The following is a 12,411-nucleotide window of genomic DNA, read 5'->3' on the forward strand; positions in this document are numbered from 1 at the left end:
CCAAGATTTGAAAGGATGCAACATGTCTAGAAAAACAGACAGAGATGAACACGATCCCTCTGCTGCTTCTCTGAATTGGCAACAAGATAACAGCTGTCTATCTGTCGGTCTCCAGCCCTGAAAACACATTTCAATGTTTGACGTTGATGTGACATTAAGCAGGTATCTAAAAAATGAAACAGACAGAATAACCTTCAGATAATTATGGTTTTAAGTGAAAACTCAGCTGTGTGTGTGTGTGTCCTACCTCTCTTTGTGAGCTGGATGTTGGCCTGACGTCTGCCGTTGCCATTCTCCACGAAGCAGGAGTAGTTCCCAAGATCAGCCTCTTCCACCGAGTCAATGGTCAGGGTGATCGACACCTCCTGCTCTCCCAGGTGCTCCCGGATAAGCCTGCAGAGAAGACAATGGAAGAGGAGAAGAGAATAGGAGAGGAGAGAAGCAGAGAGGAGAGGAGAATGTAGAGAAAAGGGGAGGAGAAGAGAGAAAAGGGGAGGAGAAGAGAGAAGGGAGTAGAGAGGAGGGAGAACAGAGAAGAGAAAGTCTGTGAGGATTCTGTCTGTGATTGATTGACAATTACCAAGCATTATCCCCCTCACTGTGACTTGATTACCCAAGAGGCCTGGCTTGGGGGTTAGATTAGCGAGGATGCTAAATTCACTGGAGACGTGACTTGACATGAATTGGCCTTGATACAGATTGTGGACAGAATAGCAGTAAAAGCATCACCACAAGTGATGGTACACTTTACAAACCATAGATGACCGTAATACCACAAAGACAGCATACATTAAACACTTGAAGTGGTCAGTCATCATTTCTACAGACTTTACAGTCATTTCATTGAAAGTCAACAGCATTGTTTCAGCTCGCACAGTGTTGTAAGATAACTAGATAAATAATGAGGTTGAAAAAGTATCTTTTTATAGCGGCATGCTGCTATGGAAACGGCAGAGAAAAACAATATGAGTTAAAAAGTAAAGGAATCTCTCCTGCTAGGCCCACACAGAGCAGGCGGAACAAATGGAAAAATAATGATCTCTATTCTTTAGTGTTTACAGATATTGGCCGCCATTCTGTCTCTTTTATGACACTGAGCCTAATGACGTGGAGACCCTCAACAGACTATTTGGTAGACTAGATACAGAGACTGACGTGGAGACGTTCAACAGTCTATATAGTAGACTAGATACAGAGACTGCCGTGGAGACGTTCAACAGACTATACAGTAGACTAGATATAGAGACTGACGTGGAGACCCTCAACAGACTATATAGTAGACTAGATACAGAGACTGATGTGGAGACGTTCAACAGACTATACAGTAGACTAGAAACAGAGACTGACGTGGAGACGTTCAACAGACTATACAGTAGACTAGATACAGAGACCGATGTGGAGACGTTCAACAGACTATACAGTAGACTAGAAACAGAGACTGACGTGGAGACGTTCAACAGACTATACAGTAGACTAGAAACATAGACTGACGTGGAGACGTTCAACAGACTATATAGTAGACTAGATACAGAGACTGCCGTGGAGACGTTCAACTGACTATACAGTAGACTAGATACAGAGACTGATGTGGAGACGTTCAACAGACTATATAGTAGACTAGATACAGAGACTGCCGTGGAGATGTTCAACAGACTATATAGTAGACTAGATACAGAGACTGATGTGGAGACGTTCAACAGACTATATAGTAGACTAGATACAGAGACTGACGTGGGCACGTTCAACAGACTATACAGTAGACTAGAAACATAGACTGACGTGGAGACTTTCAACAGACTATATAGTAGACTAGATACAGAGACTGACGTGGAGACGTTCAACAGACTATACAGTAGACTAGAAACAGAGACTGACGTGGAGAAGTTCAACAGACTATATAGTAGACTAGATACAGAGACTGACGTGGAGACGTTCAACAGACTATATAGTAGACTAGATACAGAGACTGATATGGAGACGTTCAACAGACTATATAGTAGACTAGATACAGAGACTGCCGTGGAGACGTTCAACTGACTATACAGTAGACTAGATACAGAGACTGATGTGGAGACGTTCAACAGACTATACAGTAGACTATAGATACAGAGACTGCCGTGGAGACGTTCAACAGACTATACAGTAGACTATATACAGAGACTGACGTGGAGACGTTCAACAGACTATATAGTAGACTAGATACAGAGACTGACGTGGAGACGTTCAACAGACTATACAGTAGACTAGAAACAGAGACTGACGTGGAGACGTTCAACAGAATATATAGTAGACTAGATACAGAGACTGACGTGGAGACGTTCAACAGACTATACAGTAGACTAGAAACAGAGACTGACGTGGAGACGTTCAACAGACTATATAGTAGACTAGATACAGAGACTGACGTGGAGACGTTCAACAGACTATACAGTAGACGAGAAACAGAGACTGACGTGGAGACGTTCAACAGACTATACAGTAGACTAGAAACAGAGACTGACGTGGAGACGTTCAACAGACTATACAGTAGACTATATACAGAGACTGACGTGGAGACGTTCAACAGACTATATAGTAGACTAGATACAGAGACTGACGTGGAGAAGTTCAACAGACTATATAGTAGACTATATACAGAGACCGATGTGGAGACGTTCAACAGACTATACAGTAGACTAGATACAGAGACTGACGTGGAGAAGTTCAACAGACTATACAGTAGACTAGATACAGAGACTGACGTGGAGACGTTCAACAGACTATATAGTAGACTAGATACAGAGACTGACGTGGAGACGTTCAACAGACTATATAGTAGACTAGATACAGAGACTGCCGTGGAGACGTTCAACTGACTATACAGTAGACTAGATACAGAGACTGATGTGGAGACGTTCAACAGACTATACAGTAGACTATATACAGAGACTGACGTGGAGACGTTCAACAGACTATATAGTAGACTAGATACAGAGACTGACGTGGAGAAGTTCAACAGACTATATAGTAGACTATATACAGAGACCGATGTGGAGACGTTCAACAGACTATACAGTAGACTAGATACAGAGACTGACGTGGAGAAGTTCAACAGACTATACAGTAGACTAGATACAGAGACTGACGTGGAGACGTTCAACAGACTATACAGTAGACGAGAAACAGAGACTGACGTGGAGACGTTCAACAGACTATACAGTAGACTAGAAACAGAGACTGACGTGGAGACGTTCAACAGACTATACAGTAGACTAGATACAGAGACTGATGTGGAGACGTTCAACAGACTATATAGTAGACTAGATACAGAGACTGATGTGGAGACGTTCAACATACTATATAGTAGACTAGATACAGAGACTGCCGTGGAGACGTTCAACATACTATACAGTAGACTAGATACAGAGACTGATGTGGAGACGTTCAACAGACTATACAGTAGACTAGATACAGAGACTGACGTGGAGACGTTCAACAGACTATACAGTAGACTAGATACAGAGACTGACGTGGAGACGTTCAACAGACTATATAATAGACTAGATACAGAGACTGACATGGAGACGTTCAACAGACTATACAGTAGACTAGATACAGAGACTGACGTGGAGACGTCCAACAGACTATACAGTAGACTAGATACAGAGACTGACGTGGAGACGTTCAACAGACTATACAGTAGACTAGATACAGAGACTGACGTGGAGACGTTCAACAGACTATACAGTAGACTAGATACAGAGACTGACGTGGAGACGCGTTTCAGCCCGTCATATAACCCAGAGGTGTTATGTGTGAGAGGTAATACAGAGCAGTCCTTCTGGTTTACCTTTAGATGAGAGGATAAAATGACATACATCATGGAGTGGTATGGTCTCCAATTGATATGTGGTACAGAGACGGTGATATCTCTTATAATGCACTCCTCCATCCCTACTGTTCTAATGATCTCGTTCCTCTTCAGACTGGATATTAGCAGCCTAGAGGTGAAATAACTTCAGTCCTCTCTTGAGAGAGTTGAAGCATCTGTAATCATTTGCTTCTCATGACCATCTTGTCCTCCCCGTCGGTAATGTGTGATCACTGTACAGTCGTTCACAAACAAGAGAACAGAATCATTTGAGGATGGAGAGTTACTAAATCCCTCTCCATGATGAAGGAAGTTTCGGATAAACGTCATGGAGCCCAGACCAGGCTTTGTGGAATCCCCACCACAGGCATGGAGCCCAGACCAGGCTTTGTGGAATCCCCACCACAGGCATGGAGCCCAGACCAGGCTTTGTGGAATCCCCACCACAGGCATGGAGCCCAGACCAGGCTTTGTGGAATCCCCACCACAGGCATGGAGCCCAGACCAGGCTTTGTGGAATCCCCACCACAGGCATGGAGCCCAGACCAGGCTTTGTGGAATCCCCACCACAGGCATGGAGCCCAGACCAGGCTTTGTGGAATCCCCACCACAGGCATGGAGCCCAGACCAGGCTTTGTGGAATCCCCACCACAGGCATGGAGCCCAGACCAGGCTTTGTGGAATCCCCACCACAGTCATAATGCTCCGACTACGTTGATTCTCCCAAGATCAACACTTCAAAACAGTTCAATTATTAAACGGCCACCTTGTATCTATGTTTGTCCTCTGTAGTTGCTGGAATCCATACTATTTCAATAAACGTTAATCAAATATAACCACAGACTGTTTGCTCATTGCTGTTGTTCTAAGATGGCAATTCAGCACAAATTCACATGTGCATATTAAATTTCAACAAGTAAATAGTTGTTGGTGGTATTTGATTCATGTTTATTGAAAAGGTATGGATTTCAGCAAACAAAGAAAGGAACGCAACTACAGACGACATCATCCTCCTCCATCCCTCTCCATCCCTCTTATCCTCATCCATCCCTCTCCATCCCGCTTATCCTCATCCATCCCTCGCCAGCCCTCTTATCCTCCTCCATCCCTCTCCAGTCCTCTTATCCTCCTCCATACCTCTCCATCCCTCTTATCCTCATCCATCCCTCTCCAGCCCTCTTACCCTCCTCCATCCCTCTCCAGCCCTCTTATCCTCCTCCATCCCTCTCCAGCCCTCTTATCCTCCTCCATCCCTCTTATCCTCCTCCATCCCTCTTATCCTCCTCCATCCCTCTCCAGCCCTCTTATCCTCCTCCATCCCTCTTATCCTCCTCCATCCCTCTCCAGCCTCTTACCCTCCTCCATCACTCTCCAGCCCTCTTATCCTCCTCCATCCCTCTCCAGCCCTCTTATCCTCCTCCATCCCTTTCCATCCCTCTCCAGCCCTCTTATCCTCCTCCATCCCTCTCCAGTCCTCTTATCCTCCTCCATACCTCTCCATCCCTCTTATCCTCATCCATCCCTCTCCAGCCCTCTTACCCTCCTCCATCCCTCTCCAGCCCTCTTATCCTCCTCCATCCCTCTTATCCTCATCCATCCCTCTCCATCCCGCTTATCCTCATCCATCCCTCGCCAGCCCTCTTATCCTCCTCCATCCCTCTCCTGTCCTCTTATCCTCCTCCATACCTCTCCATCCCTCTTATCCTCATCCATCCCTCTCCAGCCCTCTTACCCTCCTCCATCCCTCTCCAGCCCTCTTATCCTCCTCCATCCCTCTTATCCTCCTCCATCCCTCTTATCCTCCTCCATCCCTCTCCAGCCCTCTTATCCTCCTCCATCCCTCTTATCCTCCTCCATCCCTCTCCAGCCCTCTTACCCTCCTCCATCCCTCTCCAGCCCTCTTATCCTCCTCCATCCATCTCCAGCCCTCTTATCCTCCTCCATCCCTCTTATCTTCCTCCATCCCTCTCCAGCCCTCTTATCCTCCTCCATCCCTCTTATCTTCCTCCATCCCTCTCCAGCCCTCTTACCCTCCTCCATCCCTCTCCAGCCCTCTTATCCTCCTCCATCCCTCTCCAGCCCTCTTATCCTCCTCCATCCCTATTATCCTCCCCCATCCCTCTCCAGCCCTCTTATCCTCCTCCATCCCTCTCCATCCCTCTTATCCTCCTCTATCCCTCTCCATCCTCCTCCATCCTTCTCCATCCTCCTCCATCCCCCTACATCCTCCTCCACCCCTCTATATCCTCCTCCATTCCTCTCCATCCACCTCCATCCCTCTCTATCCCTCTCCATCCTCCTCCATCCCTCTATATCCTCCTCTATCCCTCTCCATCCTCCTCCATCCCTCTCCATCCCCCTTCATCCCTCTATATCCCTCTCTATCCCTCTCCATCCTCCTCCATCCCTCTCCATCCCCCTTCATCCCTCTATATCCCTCTCTATCCCTCTCCATCCTCCTCCATCCCTCTATATCCTCCCCATCCCTCAATATCCCTCACTATCCCTCTCCATCCTCCTCCATCTCTCTCCATCCTCCTCCATCCCTCTATATCCTCCCCATCCCTCAATATCCCTCACTATCCCTCTCCATCCTCCTCCATCTCTCTCCAGCCACCTCCATCCCTCTGCATCCCTCTCCATCCTCCTCCATCCTCTCCATCCCCTCCATCCACCTCCAACCCTCTATATCCCTCTCTATCCCTCACAGCCTCCTCCACCCCCTCTATCCCTCTATATCCGTCTCAATCCTCCTCCATCCCTCTCCATCCCTCTCTATCCCTCTCCATCCCCCTCTATCCCTCTCCATCCACCTCCATCCCCCTCTATCCCTATCCATCCTCCTCTATCCACCTCCATCCCTCTCCATCCCTCTCTATCCCTCTCCATCCTCCTCCATCCCTCTCCATCCCCCTCCATCCACCTCCATCCCTCTCTATCCCTCTCCATCCACCTCCATCCCTCTATATCCCTCTCCATCCCTCTATATCCCTCTATATCCCTCTCCATCCTCCTCCATCCCTCTATATCCTCCCCCATCCCTCTATATCCTCCTCCATCCCTCTATATCCCTCTCCATCCTGCTCCATCCTTCTCCATTCTCCTTTATCCCTCTACAGCCTCCTCCATCCCTCTACATCCTCCTCAATCCCACTATATCCTCCTCCATCCCTCTATATCCCTCTCCATCCTCCTCCATCCCTCTACATCCTCCTCAATCCCACTATATCCTCCTCATCCCTCTATATCCCCCTCCATCCTCCTCCATCCCTCTACATCCTCCTCCATCCCTCTATATCCTCCTCAATCCCTCTCTATCCCTCTCCAGCCACCTCCATCCCTCTCCATCCTCCTCCATCCCTCTACATCCCCCTCCATCCACCTCCAACCCTCTATATCCCTCGCTATCCATCACAGCCTCCTCCATCCCTCTCTATCCCTCTCCATCCTCCTCCATCCCTCTCCATCCACCTCCATCCCTCTCTATCCCTCTCCATCCACCTCCATCCCTCTCTATCACTTTCCATCCACCTCCATCCCTCTCCATCCACCTCCATCCCTCTCTATCCCTCTACATCCACCTCCATCCCTCTCCATCCCTGTCCATCCCTCTCCATCCACCTCCATCCCTCCATTTCCCTCTATATCGCTCTCCATCCACCTCCATCCCTCTATATCCCTCTCCATCCCTCTATATCCCTCTCTATCCCTCTCCATCCACCTCCATCCCTCTCTATCACTTTCCATCCACCTCCATCCCTCTCCATCCACCTCCATCCCTCTCTATCCCTCTACATCCACCTCCATCCCTCTCTATCACTCTCCATCCACCTCCATCCCTCTCCATCCCTGTCCATCCCTCTCCATCCACCTCCATCCCCCTTCATCCCTCTATATCCCTCTCTATCCCTCTCCATCCTCCTCCATCCCTCTCTATCCCTCTATATCCCTCTCTATCCCTCTCCATCCTCCTTACATCCCTCTATATCCTCCCCTATCCCTCTCCATCCCTCAATATCCCTCTCTATCCCTCTCCATCCTCCTCCATCCCTCTACAGCCCTCTTATCCTCCCCTATCCCTCTCCATCATCCTCCATCCCTCTACATCCTCCTCCATCCCTCTATATCCTCCTCCATCTCTCTCCATCCCTCAATATCCTCCCCCATCCCTCTCCATCCCTCAATATCCTCCTCCATCCCTCTCTATCCCTCTCCATCCTCCTCCATCCCTCTATATCCTCCCCCATCCCCCTCCATCCCTCACTATCCTCCTCCATCCCTCTATAACCCTCTTATCCTCCTCTATCCCTCTCCATCATCCTCCATACCTCTACATCCTCCTCCATCCCTATATATCCTCCTCCATCCCTCTCCATCCTCCTCCATCCCTCTCCATTCTCCTCCATTGCTCTCCATTCTCCTCCATCCCTCTACAGCCTCCTCTATCCCGCTACATCTTTCCTCAATCCCACTATATCCCCCTCCATCCCTCTATATCCCTCTACATCCTCCTCCATCCCTCTACATCCTCCTCCATCCCTCTATATCCTCCTCCATCCCTCTCTATCTCTCTCCAGCCACCTCCATCCCTCTGCATCCCTCTGCATCCCTCTCCATCCTCCTCCATCCCCCTCCATCCACCTCCAACCTCTATATCCCTCTCTATCCCTCACAGCCTCCTCCACCCCCTCTATCCCTCTATATCCGTCTCAATCCTCCTCCATCCCTCTCCATCCCTCTCTATCCCTCTCCATCCCCCTCTATCCCTCTCCATCCACCTCCATCCCCCTCTATCCCTATCCATCCTCCTCTATCCACCTCCATCCCTCTCCATCCACCTCCATCCCTCTCTATCCCTCTCCATCCTCCTCCATCCCTCTCCATCCCCCTCCATCCACCTCCATCCCTCTCTATCCCTCTCCATCAACCTCCATCCCTCTATATCCCTCTCCATCCCTCTATATCCCTCTCCATCCTCCTCCATCCCTCTACATCCTCCTCAATCCCACTATATCCTCCTCCATCCCTCTATATCCCTCTCCATCCTCCTCCATCCCTCTACATCCTCCTCAATCCCACTATATCCTCCTCATCCCTCTATATCCCCCTCCATCCTCTTCCATCCCTCTACATCCTCCTCCATCCCTCTATATCCTCCTCAATCCCTCTCTATCCCTCTCCAGCCACCTCCATCCCTCTCCATCCTCCTCCATCCCTCTCCATCCCCCTCCATCCACCTCCAACCCTCTATATTCCTCGCTATCCATCACAGCCTCCTCCATCCCTCTCTATCCCTCTCCATCCTCCTCAATCCCTCTCCATCCACCTCCATCCCTCTCTATCCCTCTCCATCCACCTCTATCCCTCTCTATCACTTTCCATCCACCTCAATCCCTCTCCATCCACCTCCATCCCTCTCTATCCCTCTACATCCACCTCCATCCCTCTCTATCACTCTCCATCCACCTCCATCCCTCTCCATCCCTGTCCATCCCTCTCCATCCACCTCCATCCACCTCCATCCCTCCATTTCCCTCTATATCGCTCTCCATCCACCTCCATCCCTCTATATCCCTCTCCATCCCTCTATATCCCTCTCTATCCCTCTCCATCCACCTCCATCCCTCTCTATCCCTCTCCATCCCTCTCCATCCACCTCCATCCCTCTCCATCCCTCTCCATCCCTCTCCATCCACCTCCATCCCTCTACATCCTCCTCCATCCCTCTATATCCTCCTCCATCCCTCTCTATCTCTCTCCAGTCACCTCCATCCCTCTGCATCCCTCTCCATCCTCCTCCATCCCTCTCCATCCCCTCCATCCACCTCCAACCCTCTATATCCCTCTCTATCCCTCACAGCCTCCTCCACCCCCCTCTATCCCTCTATATCCGTCTCCATCCTCCTCCATCCCTCTCTATCCCTCTCCATCCCCCTCTATCCCTCTCCATCCACCTCCATCCCCCTCTATCCCTATCCATCCTCCTCTATCCACCTCCATCCCTCTCCATCCACCTCCATCCCTCTCTATCCCTCTCCATCCACCTCCATCCCTCTCTATCCCTCTCCATCCCTCTCCATCCCTCTATATCCCTCTCCATCCCTCTATATCCCTCTATATCCCTCTCCATCCTCCTCCATCCCTCTATATCCTCCCCCATCCCTCTATATCCTCCTCCATCCCTCTATATCCCTCTCCATCCTCCTCCATCCCTCTCCATTCTCCTCTATCCCTCTACAGCCTCCTCCATCCCTCTACATCCTCCTCAATCCCACTATATCCTCCTCCATCCCTCTATACCCCTCTCCATCCTCCTCCATCCCTCTATATCCCTCTCCATCCTCCTCCATCCCTCTCCATTCTCCTCTATCCCTCTACAGCCTCCTCCATCCCTCTACATCCTCCTCAATCCCACTATATCCTCCTCCATCCCTCTATATCCCTCTCCATCCTCCTCCATCCCTCTATATCCTCCCCCATCCCACTTATCCACCTCCATCCCTCTCCAGCCCTCTTATCCTCCTCCATCCCTCTTATCCTCCTCCATCCCTCTCCAGCCCTCTTATCCTCCTCCATCCCTCTTATCCTCCTCCATCCCTCTCCAGCCCTCTTATCCTCCTCCATCCCTCTCCAGCCCTCTTATCCTCCTCTATCCCTCTCCATCCGTCTTCATCCTCCTCCATCCCTCTACATCCTCCTCCACCCCTCTATATCCTCCTCCATTCCTCTCCTTCCACCTCCATCCTCTATCCCTCTCTATCCCTCTACATCCCTCTACATCCCTCTATATCCCCCTCCATCGCTCTCTATCCTCCTCCATCCTCCTCCATCCCTCTATATCCCCCTCCATCGCTCTCTATCCTCCTCCATCCGTCTACATCCTCCTCCATCCCTCTATATCCTCCTCCATTCCTCTCCATCCACCTCCATCCCTCTCTATCCCTCTCCATCCTCCTCCATCCCTCTATATCCTCCTCTATCCCTCTCCATCCTCCTCCATCCCTCTCCATCCCCCTTCATCCCTCTATATCCCTCTCTATCCCTCTCCATCCTCCTCCATCCCTCTCTATCCCTCTATATCCCTCTCTATCTCTCTCCATCCTCCTTACATCCCTCTATATCCTCCCCCATCCCTCTCCATCCCTCAATATCCCTCACTATCCCTCTCTATCCCTCTCCATCCTCCTCCATCCCTCTACAGCCCTCTTATCCTCCCCTATCCCTCTCCATCATCCTCCATCCCTCTACATCCTCCTCCATCCCTCTATATCCTCCTCCATCCCTCTCCATCCCTCAATATCCTCCTCCATCCCTCTCTATCCCTCTCCATCCTCCTCCATCCCTCTATAGCCTCCCCCATCCCCTCCATCCCTCTATAACCCTCTTATCCTCCTCTATCCCTCTCCATCATCCTCCATACCTCTACATCCTCCTCCATCCCTATATATCCTCCTCCATCCCTCTCCATCCTCCTCCATCCCTCTCCATTCTCCTCCATTGCTCTCCATTCTCCTCCATCCCTCTACATCCTCCTCTATCCCGCTACATCTTTCCTCAATCCCACTATATCCCCCTCCATCCCTCTATATCCCTCTACATCCTCCTCCATCCCTCTACATCCTCCTCCATCCCTCTATATCCTACTCCATCCCTCTCTATCTCTCTCCAGCCACCTCCATCCCTCTGCATCCCTCTCCATCCTCCTCCATCCCTCTCCATCCCCCTCCATCCACCTCCAACCCTCTATATCCCCTCTCTATCCCTCACAGCCTCCTCCACCCCCTCTATCCCTCTATATCCGTCTCAATCCTCCTCCATCCCTCTCCATCCCTCTCTATCCCTCTCCATCCCCCTCTATCCCTCTCCATCCACCTCCATCCCCCTCTATCCCTATCCATCCTCCTCTATCCACCTCCATCCCTCTCCATCCACCTCCATCCCTCTCTATCCCTCTCCATCCTCCTCCATCCCTCTCCATCCCCCTCCATCCACCTCCATCCCTCTCTATCCCTCTCCATCCACCTCCATCCCTCTACATCCTCCTCCATCCCTCTATATCCTCCTCAATCCCTCTCTATCCCTCTCCAGCCACCTCCATCCCTCTCCATCCTCCTCCATCCCTCTCCATCCCCCTCCATCCACCTCCAACCCTCTATATCCCTCGCTATCCATCACAGCCTCCTCCATCCCTCTCTATCCCTCTCCATCCTCCTCCATCCCTCTCCATCCACCTCCATCCCTCTCTATCCCTCTCCATCCACCTCCATCCCTCTCTATCACTTTCCATCCACCTCCATCCCTCTCCATCCACCTCCATCCCTCTCTATCCCTCTACATCCACCTCCATCCCTCTCTATCACTCTCCATCCACCTCCATCCCTCTCCATCCCTGTCCATCCCTCTCCATCCACCTCCATCCACCTCCATCCCTCCATTTCCCTCTATATCGCTCTCCATCCACCTCCATCCCTCTATATCCCTCTCCATCCCTCTATATCCCTCTCTATCCCTCTCCATCCACCTCCATCCCTCTCTATCACTTTCCATCCACCTCCATCCCT

The 12,411-nt window shown here is 50.5% G+C and overlaps 1 protein-coding gene across 2 annotated transcripts in view; it reads right to left on the reverse strand.

Moving 5' to 3' along the window:
• LOC109906797 (interleukin-1 receptor accessory protein-like 1-B) overlaps positions 1-12,411 on the reverse strand; it is a 430,365-nt gene that overhangs the window by 38,176 nt on the left and 379,778 nt on the right. For both annotated transcript variants that reach the window (XM_031792874.1, XM_031792873.1), the window contains exon 8: positions 248-393. In XM_031792874.1, the coding sequence (XP_031648734.1) occupies positions 248-393 (146 nt within the window). The remainder of the gene's footprint in view (positions 1-247; positions 394-12,411) is intronic.

The sequence above is a fragment of the Oncorhynchus kisutch genome, linkage group LG16 (assembly GCF_002021735.2).
Source record: "Oncorhynchus kisutch isolate 150728-3 linkage group LG16, Okis_V2, whole genome shotgun sequence".
Taxonomy (NCBI): domain Eukaryota; kingdom Metazoa; phylum Chordata; class Actinopteri; order Salmoniformes; family Salmonidae; genus Oncorhynchus; species Oncorhynchus kisutch.